This window comes from Periplaneta americana, chromosome 2 (genome assembly GCF_040183065.1).
Source record: "Periplaneta americana isolate PAMFEO1 chromosome 2, P.americana_PAMFEO1_priV1, whole genome shotgun sequence".
Lineage (NCBI taxonomy): Eukaryota > Metazoa > Arthropoda > Insecta > Blattodea > Blattidae > Periplaneta > Periplaneta americana.
The window spans coordinates 39,615,735-39,636,860 of NC_091118.1; the positions used below are offsets into that span (position 1 = coordinate 39,615,735).

A 21,126-nucleotide genomic window follows, 5' to 3' on the forward strand; every position below is an offset into this window, starting at 1 on the left:
TAGCCGTATATAATGCACACGCCATGTCTCCAGCTCCAGCCAATACAATGTGATTTAGTCCATTGCAGTGCACTGATGAATGATATTTGCATGGTTATCCTCAGGTGTAGAGTGCGCCTGCGCAGTGTGGTGCTGGAAGGGACGTTCGGCCGTGTGTACCGCGGAACGTACACGGAAGAAGAGGGCGTCGAGGAGGACGTTTTGGTCAAGACTGTCACAGGTGAGTGCGCCCCAAACTCTCTTTGCTCCTCCCTATAATTTTTTCCGTGTAAAAAATTGAAGGATATTGTGGTTAACACAAGTTAAAATTCAGGATTCAACGACCGAGATTTGAACTTGGAGTCCCTGGCTGATGACCTCACTAGGCTATCATGTTTCTTGTATTGTATTGTATTTTTTTAACATTCCATGGTATTCATACATTGCTTCACAGCTAGAATATGGAACATGTCAAAAAACTTAATACTACTATAAAGTCTTCCAGACATTTGAGATGGGCAGGGCCACGTATGAGCGAACTCAGAAATGCATATAGAGTGTTAATTGGGAGGCCAGAGGGTAAAAGACCTTTGGGGAGGCCGAGACGTAGATGGGAAGATAATATTAAAATGGATTTGAGGGAGGTGGGATATGATGGTAGAGACTGGATTAATCTTGCTCAGGATAGGGACCAATGGCGGGCTTATGTGAGGGCGACAATGAACCTCCAGGTTCCTTAAAAGCCAGTAAGTAAGTATAAAGTCTTAATTTATAGTCACACTCTAGTTGAAATATATACAGAAGAGATTTACAATATAGTCTACTTGTGCAACACAAAATTTTAGTAAAAATTTCATGAAGCGTTGTTGAATGTCATGAATTCACCTACAGAATAGAAGGCGTGAAAAATTAGGTACTTCTTTAATTTGGCCCTAAATAATCTTATGTTTTGAGTTTCATTTTTTTATATCGATAGGGAGGCTATTAAAAATTTTTACTACCTTACAATGCACTCCTTTTTGATAGCACGATAGACTTGCCGATGGAGTATGAAAGTCATTTTTGACGTGTATTTATGCTTTGAACTGTTGAATTAGTTACAAAGTTTTCACGATTATATACGAGGAAGATTATTAATGGAAAAAATATACTGACAAGCCATGGGTATTATTTGTATTTTTTTTAATAGTCCTACACGATTCCCTAGATTTGGCACCTACTATTATTCTAATTACTTTTTTTTGTAATAGGAATATACTGTTACTATCTGTGGAATTTCCACAGAATATTATTCCAAAACTCATTACCGAGTGGAAGTATGCAAAATATATTGTTTTTAAGGTATTGATATTTATTTTTATTTTAATTGGTTATTTAACGACGCTGTATCAACTACTAGATTATTTAGCGTCGATGAGATTGGTGATAGCGAGATAAGATTTGGCGAGATGAAGCCGAGGATCCGCCATAGATTACCTTGCATTCACATTACGGTTGGGGAAAACCTTGGGGGAAAAAAAAAAAACCAACTAGGTAATCAGCCCAAGCGGGGATCGAAGCCGCGCCCGAACGCAACTTCAGACCGGCAGGCAAGCGCCTTAACCGACTGAGCCACGCCAGTGGCTTTGATATTTACCCTCTTCTACATAGATTTAATAGCAAAACAAGCTGAATTTAGTTTGGGGTTAATTTCTTTAATATGATTTTTCCAATTTAACACATTATCGATTTTTAAGCCAAGAAATTTGGTTCTTGTTGTTTCTAATGGAGATCTATTGTTAATTATTGCGCTTGAAATTTGCGAGATTTGGACAGGATTTAAATTGGATTTTGTTAGTTTTGTTACAATTTAATACTAATTTATTGACTGAGAACCAGTCACATATTTTGAAGAGAATTTCCTCTGTTGAAGATTGGAATTTGTTGGAGTTATTGGCTGTAATTACTATACTTGTCTGTTATCTGCAAATAATATGGAATGACGTACATCTTTTATTAGGGGAGCAAGATCATTTATGAACACTAGAAAAAGGAGGGGACCTAAAATTGATCCTTGGCGGTCTTTGCTGTTGATAGGAAACCGTCAAATAAAATGACCGTCAGTCAGGTAAAGGGGGGAGGAAACAGACATATAGATAGTATGAGGACCACACACAGACTGAACAAATTAGGTTAGACAAAAAAATATGTGGTTTAATCTTAATGTCGCTTTTGCGAAAACATTTCTTTTAACAACACATTGAAATTGCTTCTAGAGAAAGCTTTTTGTTCGGAACCCAAGTTAAAAAAACTTAAAATGTCGAGCGACGTAGACCTATATACTATGAACGAATAGCACCTCACTGTTACAGCAATTCAACGACTTTCCTGCACTCAAATTGTAATCAAGTCTTCTACCGTTGTATATAAATTAAACTATTATGTAAATGGACCTGTCTGAGATATCCTCATTTCTGCTGTGAGACGTTTGGGTCTTTTAATTGGACATAACCAGACAGCTTGCAAATACTAAACAGAAGAAGAAATTACAGAAGCTGACGAGTCAAATGAACTCCTCTGGGAGCTGCAAGAATGTTTGAAAATATCATTAAAAGATAGCTAAAATCTGTTTCATCTTAATTGACACTGAGAAACACGAAGTTGTAATTTTCGGTGGTCTAGTGGTTATCACGCCGGGCGATGGATTTTAAAAGGGATGACAATATGCTCAACTTGCCTTCCTTCTGTATTTTAATGAAATAGTACTTTCATAATATTTGTTTTGGATATTCCGTGTTTTTCTCTTTCGTGGTTAACAAAAACACTACTGTAACTTATAACATACATTCGTCTCCATATCCAAATTTCAAATGCTTCTAGTCGCTTCTCTAAACCTCGTTGTAATATTCATGGTTCTGCTTCATACAGTGCCACATTCCACACAAAGCATTTCACTAGTCTCTTTCTTAGTTCTTTTTCCAGAGGTCCGCAGAAGATGCTCCAATGGGCACAAAATTCGGAATGACAAAATATACAGTCTGATCCGTTTGGGTATGGATAATATTAATTTATTATTATAAAGCTATTATGATAGTAGGAAAAATTTCTTGTTGGTTGTGTTAGGATTAAAAGATGGGAATTTCCATATATGACAATCAACAATGCATAATCTGAAAGGACAAATGAAAATCGTAGATGATTAAAATGGCTACTACAAATCAACCGATGGCACAATGTGTTCTTTGGTATTCTAAATTTGAGAGTGTTAAAAGAGTTCAAAAGGAATTTCGACGCGAGTATGGTGTGCGTTATGTACCTAAATACGATTCTATAATGTTGTGGTATCGAAGAACATTTGTAGAAATAGGTTCTGTGTAAAAAAAAAATTATGCAGGAGGTCGCAGGCGAAACCCAGTACGAGAAGCAGCTATCTCTTGGTTTGGCTCCCAAACTCCCCAGATCTAACCCCTCCCGACTTCTTCGTGTGGGATTTTGTTAAAGGCATTGTCTATTCAGAGAAACCTAAGAACACTGATGATCTGAGAGTAAAAATTACTCAAGCTTTTCAACAGATCATCCCTCTTATGTTACAACGGACATGGGTTGAATTGCATCCCCGTTATGAGTTGTGCAGGGTGCGCAATGGGGTTCATGTTGAGCTCTGAGGAATCTCCCATCTTTCAGTGTTGTATGCACGAAATTTCAACAAATAAAGTTCAATAGTAAGTGTTTTACGGTGTTTTTATTTTATCCATATCCAAATGGATCACCCTGTATATATCTTGTTGCATATCATTAACCCTTTCATCTCGGTCTATAACTATAACTTTTTTAATCAATTTATGTTCTAATTTGAGTGTTTTTCTTTAATTGTACAATTAGTTCCCGCGCCGCAAATTAAGAGCGTGAAATATATTGTGCCGTTTATGTTTCGGCACACTACCATTTTCTCTTGTTCTTTCTATCCTTATTATCTTTTTATTTTGTTTAGTTCCTTTTTCTTCTCATAGATGGCTTACTTCCTCTCACTTTTCTGTCTTACCGTATCCTCTGCTTTAGTTTTTTTTTTTCTCCTTCCTTTTATTCAAATGATAGCCGTTGTGATTTTTCATTGGACGGGGAGAAGTTAATATTTAGCAAGGGGCCAGTTAATATTTTATAATTGCGTTTGCTGATTGGTTAAGACCGAGGCGCGAGTTCATTGTAGCGAGAGTCTGATGAAGGGACCCATTCAGGCCGGACGTGTGCCGGCAGGCTCAGTTACGAGAATACTGTTGTGAGGAATTCGCGATGGGATCGCAGTTGTGAATGTTTCGAAGGGCACGGGCCCTGAGGTAGATCGGTAGTCGAACGGGTTGTGTGAACCTGCGATTGGATCGCGGAAGAAATACGTGTGGAAAGTGAGCCTCAGAAAAGCACGGATATCGAACTGGGTTCGAGGATCTGTTCTGGGAAGTATGGAGTCAACTCGGATTGTATAAGGGCGGATATTAGTTTTGTGCAGTATTTGTTACAAGCTGTGATCGGACATTAAGCCAACTGCAAACACCCATGAGATTTGCGATTTAGTTTATTTCTGTTTGGTTTGTTATTGCACCAGAACATGGTTTGTGAGAATGTTCTAGAAATCAAAAAATGGAGGAATACATTGTTGCGTCGAGGGTGAGGGTTGACCAACCTGTTTGTAACGGTTTCCATGTGTGTTTTCAGTATTGGTTATGAGTGAGCTATATCAAGAGTTGGATGTCAACAGTGTGAAGTAATTTACAATTCATTTTTAATATATCAATATGCCTGGTAAATTATTAATAAGTATTTAATGAATTTCAATCTTAAGGCATATAAACTTGCAAATGTTTATTTGCTATTTAATAACAATATATGAACGTTTTCGCCGTTTAGGGCATCTTCAGATATAACAAAACATATTATCTGGACCTATGATAACATATTATGCAAATAACAAGGAAATTAGAGAACAATATATGTGGTACATGAAATTCATGAGCTTTATGTAGATATAACATGAAACAGGATGAATATTGAGATAATCTTTGAATTTGAACTTAGACTGGACGAATATTTTATTTTATACATATAGCTCATGTTACAATTAATATACAATGTTTAAAATTTGTAAATGATGTTAATTTTAGATTTAAAATGATGATAATAAAATATTTAAAGTAATCATGGCTGAAAGTTGTCGTAAGTTACAAGACAGTATGCGTAGTTAATGTTCTTGTGTTTTGTAATTATTTCGCTTAGAGAAGCCGTTGGCATTTGAATGAATGTTGTTTGACGCTGATGACTACTTTACAATTGATATACAGTGATTAAATTAGTCAATGTTAAAATTTAATTTTATAATGAAGATAATAAAATATTTAGAGTAATCATGGCTGGGAATTGTCGTAAGTTCAAGATAGTTTTCGTAGTTGATGTGTGTTTTGTAATTGTTTCACTTAGAGGTCATTGACTTTGAAATGGCTACTCTGATGTGATGACATCCTATTACGTGTTCTCAGGTTTATTGAAGTATAAATGAAGAAGTTCTGTAAATTTGTGTGTACTGGTGTTGATGTGTTGGAGGTTTTAAGAGAACTCAGAAGTGAAGTGAAGTTCTTACGAATGTAAGATAACCGTCTGCTTATTGATTAATGAATATTCTCAGTCACGAAGATATTTTCTATGGGACGAAGTTACAAACTTATTATTTGTGCGCATTCTCAATAAATGTTTTTATTGAGGGAATGTGTGTGTTGTTACTCTACCTTGACAAGCAGATTTCCATCTCGATCATAGCAATTCATGGCAGGGTTATTTTATTATTTATTTGTCTTATATTTCAATCAACAAGACTAGATAGGCCGAGAACGCCTCAATATCCGTCTTCAAGGAAATGTTCATAAGGTTGCATATGCTGGCGAGATGTTCGAATTGGCTTCCACGCACGCATTCGAGTATTCAGACCTGTCTGCGAGTGTGGGACTCTACGGGAGGTTCTTGACAAGGTGTCCCTCCCTCGTCGGACCCTGTCGGGCGGGTCTCGCCAATTAACGGACTGACAGCATACCTGAGTGATAATTAATGTGTCACGTCCTGTTGGCAAATGGATTTAGAAGGCGAGCCTCTTTACGTCATCCACATATATCTATCCTTTCCTTAATTGCGGTTGTCCGCAGAACTTCTTGATGCAAGACCGGGTCCATCTCGGTGGTCTTGTGGGTTACCATTCGATCCCAGGTTGGCGTGTTCGAATCCCACCTAGAGCGATGATTTTAAGATGGTACATCCACCTTCGTGTCCACACCTGTGGAGTAACGGTCAGCGCGTCTGGCCGCGAAACCAGGTGGCCCGGGTTCGAATCCCGGTCGGGGCAAGTTACTTGAGGTTTTTTTTTTTCGGGGTTTTCCCTCAACCCAATACGAGCAAATGCTGGGCAACTTTCGGTGCTGGACTCCGGACTCATTTCACCGGCATTATCACCTTCATTTCATTCTAACGCTAAATAACCTAGATGTTGATAATACAGCGTTGTAAAATAACCAAATAAAATAAAAATAAATCCACCTTCGAACACTATAAATAGGTGAGGACAAAACGAAATATTTCTTCCCAGAAACGAGAAAGTGTATAGTGTAGTATATTAAAATACACTTCGGATGACAAAAACCAACATATGTGCAATGAATACATTTTCACCAAAGAAAAATCTCCGTTTGTTACAGAGACATATAGGCTACTCGTATTTATAGCAATTTTTTTTAATATGGATATGTTGAGTTTTGAGAAAAACAAGCTCCTCAAAGCGAAATAATTTTGAATTGTATTCTCATAGTTATGAAACAAAAGGTATGAATTCTTTAAGAATGTTTTAACCAAAATGCAACACTGTTACAGTATTTAATCATAGTAGTAATTTAGGCCCATCACTGCGGGCTAAAGCAGGGAGATGTACTATCACCTTTACTTTTTAACTTCGCTCTAGAATATGCCATTAGGAAAGTTCAGGATAACAGGCAGGGTTTGGAATTGAACGGGTTACATCAGCTTCTTGTCTATGCAGATGACGTGAATATGTTAGGAGAAAATACACAAACGATTAGGGAAAACACGGAAATTTTACTTGAAGCAAGTAAAGCGATCGGTTTGGAAGTAAATCCCGAAAAGACAAAGTATATGATTATGTCTCGTGACGGGAATATTGTACGAAATGGAAATATAAATATTGGAGATTTATCCTTCGAAGAGGTGGAAAAATTCAAATATCTTGGAGCAACAGTAACAAATATAAATGACACTCGGGAGGAAATTAAACGCAGAATAAATATGGGAAATGCCTGTTATTATTCGGTCGAGAAGCTCTTATCATCCAGTCTGCTGTCCAAAAATCTGAAAGTTAGAATTTATAAAACAGTTATATTACCGGTTCTTCTATATGGCTGTGAAATTTGGACTCTCACTCTGAGAGAAGAACATAGGTTAAGGGTGTTTGAGAATAAGGTGCTTAGGAAAATATTTGGGGCTAAGCGGGATGAAGTTACAGGAGAATGGAGAAAGTTACACAACACAGAACTGCACGCATTGTATTCTTCACCTGACATAGGCCTAATTAGGAACTTGAAATCCAGACGTTTGAGATGGGCAGGGCATGTAGCACGTATGGGCGAATCCAGAAATGCATATAGAGTGTTAGTTGGGAGACCGGAGGGAAAAAGACCTTTAGGGAGGCCGAGACGTAGGTGGGAGGATAATATTAAAATGGATTTGAGGGAGGTGGGGTATGATGATAGAGACTGGCTTAATCTTGCACAGGATAGGGACCGATGGCGGGCTTATGTGAGGGCGGCAATGAACCTTCGGGTTCCTTAAAAGCCATTTGTAAGTAAGTAAGTAACTAAGTAAGTAATTTAGGCCCAAGAATATATAACAAATTTATATTTAAATATCCTAATCTTGTCAATTCTAATAGTTCTAGTATTACATTTAAAAAGTTATGTATGGATTTTATAAAAATTGAAAAATTGTAAATTTAAATTTATATACTATAATTGCATAGTAGACACAAGACAAATTGTATTGTATAATTATTAATTTAAATTCAGGAATCCGCCCCTGAGCACGAGTTCTACTCTTTCAGGGGCGAGCTAAAGTTTTTCTGTATATATTATATTTTATGTTACAATTATTAGCAAAATAATAAATAAATTAATTAATAAATAAAAATATATATTTACGACCTTTACTTCAAGAAACGGTATTGAGATTTTAATAGCTATTTATGTATCAAATACACAAAAATAAGACTTCAGCGGACGAATTTTGGACAAGACGTAAGCCGAGTGCAATATACGGGATGAATCCGCAAAAGGTTTTGCGTACGTGGTGCATACAATAGTTTTTAGTAGGCCTAAAAGCTCTCTAAATTATACAAAATAAAATAAAGTAAAAGTAAATATAAATATAAGTAAAAAGGCATAGTCAGTCATTTGTCATATTCTCATCGCGCCGTCTGATAAGTATAATGAAACAATGTTGGCATATTATATTAAAGGTTTCCATGACGACTTTAGAGGCCTATGCCGCTAAAGTTCAATTTTTCGGGCTGATAACTGTTCGAAAAGCAACTATTTTAGAGAACATGTACAAAAAAAATATTTATAGTTTCTGTACTAGCACAGTCTAATATCATACAGTCACGAAGCTTGAGGTGATTTTTCACGTTACAGCGGTTAGCAACTGAGAGTACTCGGAACAATAGACTGTCACATTGTCTGTGATGAGGTGATAGTAGCGGTCCTAATAGCTAGCAACTACAGTTCAACTGTCATTGGATGCATATTCGCTACGTACTGAGCTTCGTCACTGCATATACTAGACTGTGGTACTATTAAATATTCAAAATGACTACTTTGACAATATAGGAGGAAAGCGTTTCCCACCTAATTGCCTTTCTTTCAATATATTTTTATGCTGCTCGTGATTATTATTGTTACTATGGATGGGATTGAAGGGATGTTTGGGATTTGAAATAAAATTTTCATTTCTGTGTCCATACTCCCGCATTTAAATTTAACAACACGGAATCTTCTCGTTAACTACACAAATTGGTTCCTCATTCCATGAGGCCTAGTCTCCAGACAACAATGAAATTGATAGTCGAAACGATTCACATTTGAATATCACGCCAATGAATTGTTTGATGTTATAACCAAATAACGAATAATAATAATAATAATAATAATAATAATAATAATAATAATAATAATAATAATAATAATAATAATAATAATAATTTCTGATTGCAGAGAATTGCATTCATTTGGAAATTAGTACCACAGTTAAGTATTTTAGAATTAAACAATGTTAAATTAACTATTTCTGTCTTTATACTCCCCACATTTTTGTGTTCACTCCCATTTTTCCTTTGTTTCGTCACCGCTGGCTGGATTCTACTACTTTGTTTTAAACATATAATTATTTCAGTCATCCGAGGCCTACTGTAACGTGGCTAACGAGAAAGACAGGCTTCGGCACGAATCGGAGTCACGTGGTTATCTTGGTCTAGTCATGGCCATCTTGACAATCGCCTAATATAAATACATGTTCAAAGTTATAAAAAAACAAAGGAATAGTTATATTAAACGCATGTTAAAAGTGCATATAAGCTTATATATATATATATATATATATATAAATTGTTCAATGTTGGCCATGTTATGACTAATAATGTGAGGTCGCGCCATGGCCTTTCTCGTTAGCCACTTACTGTAATTAATGACGTCACCGTATTAACAAAAAGTGTGACAAAATTTCTTCAATGTCAAGCGCATAAACTTTTCCTGGTTTATTTTCTAAAGTTCCTATCTTTCTGTCCCTTTGTTCTGTTTCCTTTTCCTTTTCTTTTTTTTTTTTTCCTTTCCTTTCCCCTTTAATCTCCCACTTAACTTTTTATTCTATTCATCAAGTATAGGCCTATTTATTTCATGTTTAATTGTTTCTCTCTTTTATATATATTTTTTATTTTACCTTCTCTACTACAGTATTATTATTTTCACTTATATTATACAGCTGACGTTCAGATAGTGAAATACATAATTACTAGCCAGAATCTTGATGTTACGTCATGCCACCATTGTTTTGTTTCCTTCGGATATTACAAAATGCATGATTTGGTGCTGCTTGCAGACCACGCGAGCCAGGTGCAGGTGTCGCTGCTGCTACAGGAGGGCATGACCATGTACGGCCTCAGCCACAAGAATGTTCTGTCGGTACTCGGCGTGTCCATCGAGGACCACACCGCCCCGTTCCTCATCTATCCCCACAGAGGGGACTCCAACTTGAAGAGGTAAGTGTGCTCCAAATACGATGAAACAGATTCACGGCGAGAATGGGAAATTGACTGCAAGTTGGGAAGTGAAATAACTGTGCCGAAAAATAACGCCATCAATTCAAATAATAATACATTATGCAACGAGCCTATAATGGTAGTAATTAAGACGCGAGTATATTTATGAAACGAGCGCAAGCGAGTTTCATAATTTTCATACGATCGTCTTAATTACCATTATAGGCAAGATTCATAAGACTTTTTATGCTCGACCATATTTCTAACTTGAAATTATTAATAAATATTCATGTTATTCTTATCTGACTGGGGAGCAATATCTCGTAAATTGTGAGATGTGCGCAGACGTGAAAGTATTGATTTTTTCCGAGGAACAAATGTCATTGACCTTCATATAACCTAGAGAGTAAAATGAACATTAATCTCGATATAACCTTGAAATTGATTTAGACATTGAAAAACGAGATGACAAATTGAATTTACGTGAATATTATTTACAAATAACACTAATTATTATAGTAACAGAACATAACCTTCTGCGACAGTATTGGATTTCCAGCCTCCGTGACGTTTCGCTAGTTGTCTTTCGAGTGCATATCCGAGAATAATCGATACTTGCGCTTTTATAATGCTACAATGGTGTTTTCTGATTGGTGGAACACCTGAAATTTAATGAATAGGTGTACTTTAATGAGGTCCATTAAAGGGCTGCTACCAGGTGTATAATTACTCCATTTCGGCATGGTCAAGCATAAATATATTTTAATGGGTATTTACAAGTATAGAGTCCTCCACATCTCAAGCCAGGGTTGGGACTTGACGCGTAAATAATGCGTAATTAATGTAATAAATGTAAAATACGTAAAAAAAACCTCCAAGAACTTTTATTTTTAGTCTTTCTTTGTTCAATTTCTGATGAACTGTACACATAGCCTACTACCAACAAAAATAGTAATGTTAATGGAAGCGAAGATTGAAAAAATAAGTTTATTAATGTTCTGATATACAAAAAGTCTATTCAGCCACAGTATAAGAAGAATCAGTAGGGACAACTCTTGTCGGCACCTTTGATGTTGTTGGTACTAAATTCAAGCTCAGTAAGGTCTAGTTCTCAATGAATCCAACTATGTCGCTAGTATCAAACCACTATCAAAATATTAGTAAAATATTTATTTATTTTATTGGTCAGTAATGCGAATAATCTTGTATGTATATTAATTATCTATCATTAATATTATGTCGCTAGGAAGTCAAAATACTTATATCCATTTCTGACGTTCATGTTCGCACTTCACCGCAACGGACGCCATGATGTATTATGTTGTACTTGGATCAATTTGACCAACATAAGCCTCAAACAGTGACTTGAACGTTAGCGTCAATTAGTGAATATTTTCACGATGATTGCATACGGAAGTAATTATTATTATGGTTATGTTTCCATTCCTTTGCCTCATGTCTTTAAAATTGTTAAAAGATGAGTAATGAATGTTTTCAGTTAATATTAAATTATGCCAGCCCTGTCGTAGATGGAGATCCATCTGGTGGAGGTTCCAGATAATACACCCGGTTTCGTGACATGCGCACTCAGAATTTGTTCCCACGAAATGGCTTAGGTGTCTTTACTGTATGTTCTCTATACTGTGATTCAGCCATGCTTCCCAACTCGTTGATGATTAGTCATTACCAGGGAAAGGATTTATATGTAAATACATATTTACTTATAAAGCTAATATAATTTATATTTTGCATTATCTTTATGTTTCACAATGTGTAGGGTTGAAAAATCCTACTTTTATTTTCCATATTTTTCCATATTTTAGAGTTTAGTACATATTTTCGTTAATTTCCATATATTTTCCATATTTCATATAAAACAGTCCATATTATATTAGGTTTAACAATAAAACAAAACAAAATTCCATTAACTTTTAAAAATACATTTCAACAATAGAGATTTAAACACATGTTCAGTAATCCCTTTAACATCAGAGTTATTTGAAAATTAGCAGTCCTATCAACAATGGGAAAGTAAGTTACAAAACTGTATTAATTTAATTTAAAATTTTTAACAGACTTCAGTTGTGCAGCTCAACAGTTAAATGCCAGTCAGAGTACACATAGGTTCAGTTTTGTAAATCATACTATAAAGACGGTAAATATGCCAAAAGTACGTCATTCAGTCAATTTAAAATCAAAACTAACAAGTTACATTTCAGAATTTAAAGAAGATGGTTTATCAACTGACAATAAAATATTATTTTGTAATTTGTGTCAGTGTGCAGTATCATCTACACAAAAGTTCCTGGTGCAACAACACATTACAACTAGTAAACATCAGGCCAACAAACAACTAAATTCCAAGCAGAGACAATTGTTTTTAACACAACCAACAACATCGAATGTAAGATCTGAGTTTAACATCGACCTGTGCCGTTCTCTCATCTCTGCTGATATTCCTCTCTACAAACTAAAGAATAAGGTCTTCAGGGAATTCCTTGAAAAATATACTCAACATACAATCCCGGATGAGTCAACACTTAGGAAGACGTATGCTCCATCCATCTACGATGAGACAATACAGAAGATAAGAGATGAAATTAAAGATAGTTCAATTTGGGTTTCCATTGATGAGACTCCCGACAAAGAAGGTAGACTTGTTGGTAATGTAGTTATCGGTTTGTTAAGTGAACAATATTCTGAACGAATTCTTTTACATTGTGATGTTCTAGAAAAGTGCAATAACAAAACTATAGTTAAACTGTTCAACGAAGCTATGGGTATCCTGTGGCCAAAGGGTATTATGTACGATAATGTGTTATTCTTTATTAGCGATGCTGCCCCTTATATGGTCAAAGCTGGACAAGCATTATCTGTTGTATATCCTAAATTGACTCATTTTACTTGTGTGGCGCATGCATTTCATCGTGTGGCAGAAGTGGTCAGAGACAATTTCCCTAAAGTAGATTTGTTGATTTCATCAGTGAAAAAAGTATTTCTCAAAGCTCCCAGTAGAGTTAACGTGTTGAAAGAAATGTACCCTGAAATTCCATTGCCACCAAAGCCAATTTTAACTAGATGGGGTACATGGCTAGAAGCAGTTGAATATTATGCCGAACATATAGACTCTATTAACAATGTTCTCCTTGCATTGGACTCTGAAGATGCAGTCTCAATTGATACTGCGAAAACAGTTACCTGTGACATAAGTGTGAAGAATGACTTAGCTCACATTCAGCATACATTTTCATGCATCATAAAAACGCTCAAAAGTCTCCAAAATAGGCACCTTTCACTATCTGAAAGTTTTGAAATTATAAATAGTACTGTGGAACAACTGAATCGTGGTAGAGGTAAAGTTGCAGATGCAGTAAGAGCTAAGGTGGACACTGTACTTTCAAAAAACCCTGGATATGAAGAACTACAAAAGGTTGTTGCTGTGATGAGTGGTGAATCAACAGTGAAGATTAACTTGGACTTATCCCCAGCAGACATTGTGAAATTGAATTATGTACCAGTTACTTCTTGTGACGTCGAACGCTCTTTTAGTCAGTATAAATCTATCCTCAGAGACAATAGAAGAAGATTCACTTTTCAGCACTTGAAAGAAATGTTTGTAACCTATTGTTATGGTAACAGGCAATAAAAATTGTGTTTTGTTGAAATTACATTGGAAGATAAGGTACGTCCATTATATTTTTTGTTTAGTTTGATTAAAATGTACCAATATTTAACGTACATAGTCATTTTTTTATAATTTTAAGTCCATATTTAATTCCATATTTTGGTAAAAATCCATATTTAATTCCATATTTTGGTAAAAATAACTACATATATATTTACATATTTCATATATTTTTAGTCCATATAAATCCGTTCCCTGGTCATTACCAACATAAAATTTGGAAAATTATTACATTTAATGAGTTATTATGTTCAAATCATAATATTTACCTTAAACTGTTATACTAATTGTTAAAATGTATTTAACAAGTGATAAAAAAGGTACCCCCGTAACATGCCATGAAGGCATTTGGGGGGCACGGAGGTAGAGCCCCATGCTTTCCTTGACCTCTGCACTAGAATGAGGTGGTGTGGTCGGCACCACGCTCTGGCCGCCTTTTACCCCCGGGAAAGACCCGGTACTCAATTTTTATTAGTTGCTAAATGTTAGGTTTATTCATTATTAGTTGTTTTATAAAATAAATAGTGTTAAAAAATCCAATATTTTAGAAGGTGATAGTATGCATCAAAACAAGAAAATAATGTCCAATAAACATGGGTCCTACAGCACATACTTTCTGAGATCTGAACACTTGTTCATAGGAGGTGCTCAATGTGACATCCATTCATGGCAATGCATTTTTCTGCCCTACAATACAGCAGACTATACTTCGCACGAAAACATGACGACTTTCCCTCATCCCCTTCACCAGTTAACTGCAGGCACGCGCAAGGGATAAACCCTTAGCCGAGTTGCCAATTCTTGAAGTCATTGTGATTTGCGAACGTTTTTCAAACTGTGTTCCGTGAAACCGCGATTTTCAGAAAGACTATATTATCTTTGTAAATATACCTTAATTTATAATTACTAAAACAAAATTGGTATAAAAATGAACAAACTTATTTTAAAAACACTTTATATTTATATTTACACTAACATGCTTTGCCTAAATAAACAAAAAAATGCAGACTTCTATAATAAGTGTTAAATTCTCATGTTATTGAAGTTCCAGAATTTTATACTTAATTAAGGATGTTGCGCTGGTAAAATTTTCTGAAACTGTGATCATTGAATAGTTATAGAATTTATAGTACAAAAGAGTAAAGTTAGATTTTATCAGCTTCGCCTTGGGTGATAATTTCCACAAACGCATAAAATCTGTTTACTCTAGTATGCTATACAATATTTTATTCATTACTGGTATGTAAATTTAATTTTAAATTGTAGGGCTTTTCTTTGTACTGTGTTGTTGGCGAAGAAGTTCATATATATTCATTTTACTATTGCTAATATGTTGGTTGTCATGTAGAGTGATTTAAAAACATTTAATTCACTGCTGTAAGTTAGAAAACTTTTAAGCACTGCTGTGAATAATGTCATTATTTAGGTTGCTAAGGAAGGTTTGCTGTTGGCGATATCTCTTTCGCGTACAGTTCACATACTGTTCGGCGAAGTAAATCACGTATAAAATCGTCTATCTTACCGAATTCTGTTTTAATTTGTTTATTTTCTCTTTAGTTGGTGAACCGTAATTCTTAATTTCTATGCCCATATATCCAACTCCGCCGGTTGCGTCCGATGTTAAGTGATTAAGATTTATACTTATTAAACTGCCTGAACTTTCGATTACTTTATGGATAGAATTTCTAACGTTAGACACAATTTTAACACTTTGTTTTCTTAGCTACGCTCCTCTGCAAATAAGATATTCTGTTTTCTTCGACGGTGTTATTTGTTGTTCTTGTCGTGATGGTCCTGGATCTTCAGGTGAATCAGGAGGCCTGGCTACGGATCATCTGCTCCAACACTCTTTAATCATGGCCGGAATAAATTAGTCATATTGAAGCGCACAACGGTATAAAACAACACGTCGACAAAGACACTGAGAATGGGTGAAACCCAACAGGTAGAGGCAATGACTACTAGATTTGGCAATGCTGGGATCTATTGTATTTCTGCCACGCGGCTAGGGGTTGAGTAGAGGATGGGGGTTTATGAGGGATTACCAATTCCAAGAAGAGAGGCCGTCATGTTTCCGAGCCAAGTATACCAGATAATCATACCGTAGTTAATGGAATAATGATACGTCACAAGGAATACTGAAAACAAAAATTTCGTTGCAGATATGAGCGGTGTTCAGCAGAGATGGTGTTGTGAATTTTCGTAATCAGCATGTGTGGGCTGATGAAAATCCCCATGCAGTTGAAGAAACAAGGCATCAGCACCGATTCTCAATCAACGTATGGGTAGGCGTTCTTGGTGATAGATTAAGGGCCATACGTGCTACCACAGAGATTAACTGGGGCTCGTTATCAGGACTTCCTTATTAACGTAGGCTATTGCCTACCTTGCTGGAGTATGTGCCATGTCAGTAAAGACTACAGATGTGGTTCATGCATGATGGCACACCAGCACATTTTCTCCACAATGTGCGTGAACATCTGACGCTGACATTTCAGGACCGCTGGATTGATCGGGGAGGCCCACACCTTGGCATGTTCGTTCCCCAAACATAAATCCCCTAGACTTTTGCTTATCAAGTACAACCAGGTCAATTTCAAAGAGTGCGTGATTCCTTATGCCGAAGGGCAGAGGAATGCATTGCCGTGAATGGACGTCACATTGAGCACCTCCTATGAACAAGTGTTCAGATCTCAGAAAGTAATTCTTGTAGCACCCATGTTTATTAGACATTATTTTCTTGTTTTGATGCATACTACCACCTCCTAAAATATTGGATACTTTTTTAACACCCTGTATATAAAGTTCCCAAAAAGTAATTAGTTAGGATGTCATGGAGTTTTTCCACCAAACAAACTGAAAGTAAGCAAAGCATTGCTATTTTTCTAAGTATTAGAGTGAATGAAAGTAAGTAGGAACAAATGTTATAATCTATGTAAAAACTACAGTATAAAATCATTTTTAAAAAATTCTGCTCCAATAGACATCTTTCTTATCAGGACTTAAAAGAAATGAAGTAATTGATATTTAGATTGTCAAAATCAATAAATGTTAGTTTATTACTCCGTGTATAAAACAGTTTTCTACCATAAACTGGGGTTACTTTGAACACAAGGGGAAACTTTGAACATTTTTTCAGAAAATCGTATTCAGGTTTCTACATGCTGCACTTGTTATGGATGGAGGTAAATTTGGTATGAGAATGATTTTATGATAATTTACATCCATCTATAACAAGTGCAGCATGTAGAAACCTAAATATGATTTTCTGAAAAAAATGTTCAGAGTTTCCTCTGTGTTCAAAGTAACCCCAGTTTACGGTACATTACGTATTTTACATATAAATTATACATAAAATACGTACAGGTAATTTACTCGCCCAACCCTGCCTCAAGCTCAGCTGCATTTTTTGTTATAAGCCTCTATCACCGCGAAATCGGCCGTCGTTTCTACAGTAGTAACTTTAGTTTATAAAGCCTGTTTAGAAGAGAAAATGTTTATGAACAACTTAAAATTGAATACATGTCCTTTTTACCTGTGCTATAAGAAATTTTCGAAGTGCTTTCCTTCTGTTTTGGTATATTTTTGTCCTGAAATACTCAACAAATCAGTATTTTCTTGATAAATGTTCGAAATAGCTTGTCAGATATCTGTAATGCTTGGGAAAAGTGGCATAAGTCAGTTTCCACAAACAATTTTTAATAATTTATTGACAACTTACGGAACATCTGCTAGCTTGGGAAAAGGGACATAAGTATTTTCTTGATAAATGTTCAATAATTCATACCGAAGGAAATCAAATCGACATAAACCAGTGCGAAGACAGTTTTTTTCCTTCTCCTATAAAATTAACATTTTTTACTTATGCCACTTTTCCCGAGCACTACAGAATTATTTTCTTCTACTTTTTTCAAAAAACTCGCTGCAGTATGTTATAATACCTTTCTCAAAGAAGTATAAAAACACGATACGTTAGCTTGCGCTAGACTACGCACGAATGGGTAGGCCTAATTCCTTCAGTGTTCTCAAACAATTAAAAAAGAAAAAAGACATTAGTTCGCACTACGTTACGCATGAATGAGTAATCCCTTAGTATAGTGAGGATCACATAAGAACAGTTCCCAAACAGCAAATATTACCGTCTTGTCAGTGTTGCCAACTGTTACCAGATATCACCACATGTAAAATCACGATCCTCTGTATTGAATGACTTATTTACTCACCGTACTTTATCTTTATGTTGGAAAGTTATTCTAAACAGTTTGAATAATAATTTGTAATATATTTTCCTAGGCAAAATATATGAGAACAGGAGAAAATTAATCACATGAAAAGTATATCGCTATTTTCTATTCTTTTATTCTTTTACATTATCATTAGCATTAATAGGTTAGTAGATGTCAACATGCAACAAAGTACAGTACATATAAAATTCAAGAATCAAATCTGTTCCAAGACCAATTATATTATTGTCACTTCACTTCAAAGATTCTAGCGTACATTTACTTCCTAAAGGTAGATGAAATAATAATTGACTTTTGGTTAGAATTCGAATGAATCTCTGATCATCTTTGGAATTAGTAAGGGAATGGATAATACAAATAGGCTTTCTTCAACTCATTATACATGTGAACTACAGATTTCTGAAGCGTACACACATTTTCTTCCTTGGAGGAGTCACTGCCATGCTATTTCCTCTCTTTGACATTGTAATAAAAATCTAAACACGAAAGAAATTCATTAAAATGTGAAATAATATTTCTATCGATTACCAACGTGCATTATCACACCCAAGTATATTATATTTATTCGTACTTATCTGACTTGAATTCTTGAATTATAACCACAACGCAACAAATAAAATAACTATTATGTATTAATATTAATACTTACTTACTTACTGGCTTTTAAGGAACCCGGAGGTTCATTGCCGCCCTCACATAAGCCCGCCATTGGTCCCTATCTTGAGCAAGATTAATCCAGTCTCTACCATCATATTCCACCTCCCTCAAATCCATTTTAATATTATCTTCCCATCTACGTCTCGGCCTCCCCAAAGGTCTTTTTCCCTCCGGCCTCCCAACTAACACTCTATATGCATTTCTGGATTCGCCCATACGTGCTACATGTCCTGCCCATTAATATTAATACTAATATTAATTAATTATTAATAAGTTCACATTTCATTACCTTCCAGTAACCGACTCAGAAATCTAGTAGTAGTTAGTTTTCAAGGGAGCCAGTACCGAAGACGCGTCTCACATAAACCAACATAACAGTTACAAAAACACTACCAGTTGTAGTATTTGTCAGTACCGAAATTCGAAACGAAGTTGGCAAAAGAAAATTCAACCTGACAACTAGAAAATCACCATAATCCATTAGCATTTATAGTAATGGGGGAAAAATGATTAGGTTTCACCCTTACGGTATTACGTTAGCTGGTCTCCCCTATAGCTCACACCAAATTGAGATGAACTGCACGCATGCAACTCCCGACAAGCGTCCTTGAACTTCATCGATAGGTGTACTTTGGGAGGCAACGTTTCTGTACGTCCATGGCGTCATATACTGTACCGCGATTGAAACACTCAGCTGTGTACCACACTGCGCAGGTTCCTGCAGACGTGCAAGCTGAGCGCGGAGGGGGTGGCGCGGGTGCTGACGACGCAGGAGGTGGTGGCCATGGCGGTGCAGATCGTGCACGCCATGCAGTTCCTGCACAAGAAGCGCCTGCTGCACCGGGACCTCGCGACCCGCAACTGCGTCGTGGACCAGCAGTTGCACGTCCAGGTGGCGGACAACGCGCTGTCCCGGGATCTGTTCCCGGCCGACTACCACTGCCTGGGCGACAACGAGAACCGCCCGGTCAAGTGGCTGGCCATCGAGAGCCTGGTGCATGGCAACTTCTCCACGGCGTCCGACGTGGTGAGCCAGCATTTCGTGCTGTCATTTAGACTTAAGGCCCTATTCCACCAATGAACTGTAGGCTACTATGTTTAATTTTCACTGAACACTCTTCAAGTTCTACGAAGTAAGAAGTACTTGCATTTCGCCATAAAATGTACATTAATTTGCAAATTGAGAGCATTGCCTCTCCACTTTTCTTAATCTTAAAAATGTCTAATAATATGATGTTGACATTTATTTATTTTATTTTACTTGTTTGTTAGTTATCTAATCATTTATTTATATATTAAGTTCAATTATTCACTCATTCATTAGTTAATCTATTTACTTGTTTGTTCATTAGATTACTGTTTTATATTATTATTATTATTATTATTATTATTATTATTATTATTATTATTATTATTGCCATTTATTTACGTCTCTACTTAATTATTGTTTTACTTATTCAATTGTATTTATTTATTTATTCACTTGCTAATTTATTAAATCATTGATTCATGTGTGTATTTCATTATTATTATTTTACTATTTTATTATTATTATTATTATTATTATTATTATTATTATTATTATTTATTTTATTTATTTATTTACGTATTGATTTCATTCTTTCATAATGTTCTGCCCAAGGGCAGGTCTTTCGCTGCAAGCCCAGTATTCTCCAGTCTTTCTTATTTTCTGCCTTCCTCTTTGTCTTCGCATATGATCCACTTATATTAATGTCGTCTATCATCTGATATCTTCCTCTGCCCTAATTCTTCTCCCGTTCACCATTCCTTCCAGTGTATCCTTCAGTAGGCAGATTCTTCTCAACCAGTGACCCAACCAATTTCTTTTCCTCTTCCTGATCAGCTTCAGCATCATTCTTTCTTCACTCACTCTTTCCAACAAAGCTCCTTTTCTTATCCTGTCTATTCGTTTCTCTTCACTTCGTCGTAATGTCCTTGTTTCTGCCCCATACAATGCCACACTACATACAAAGCCCATCACTAGTCTCTTCCTTAGTTCTTTCTCCAGAGGTCCGCAGAAGATGCTCCTTTTTCTATTAAAAGCTTTCTTTGTCATTGCTATCCTTCTTTTGACTTCCTGGCAGCAGCTCATGTTACTGCTTATAGTACATCCGAAGTATTTGAAGCTGTTCGCTTGCTTGCTATTTATTTATTTATTTATTTATTTATTTATATTTACTTTTTATTTTTTATTTAATTAATTACAGAAT

At 35.8% G+C, this 21,126-nt stretch overlaps 1 protein-coding gene across 2 annotated transcripts in view; it reads left to right on the forward strand.

Annotated features, from left to right (window-relative positions):
* LOC138692777 (tyrosine-protein kinase Dnt-like) overlaps positions 1-21,126 on the forward strand; it is a 508,961-nt gene that overhangs the window by 471,616 nt on the left and 16,219 nt on the right. For both annotated transcript variants that reach the window (XR_011330129.1, XM_069815980.1), the window contains exons 6-8: positions 105-220; positions 10,150-10,309; positions 19,610-19,922. Coding sequence is in view for 1 of the 2 variants with exons in the window: in XM_069815980.1 (XP_069672081.1) it covers positions 105-220; positions 10,150-10,309; positions 19,610-19,922 (589 nt within the window). In the remaining variant the exon portion in view is untranslated. The remainder of the gene's footprint in view (positions 1-104; positions 221-10,149; positions 10,310-19,609; positions 19,923-21,126) is intronic.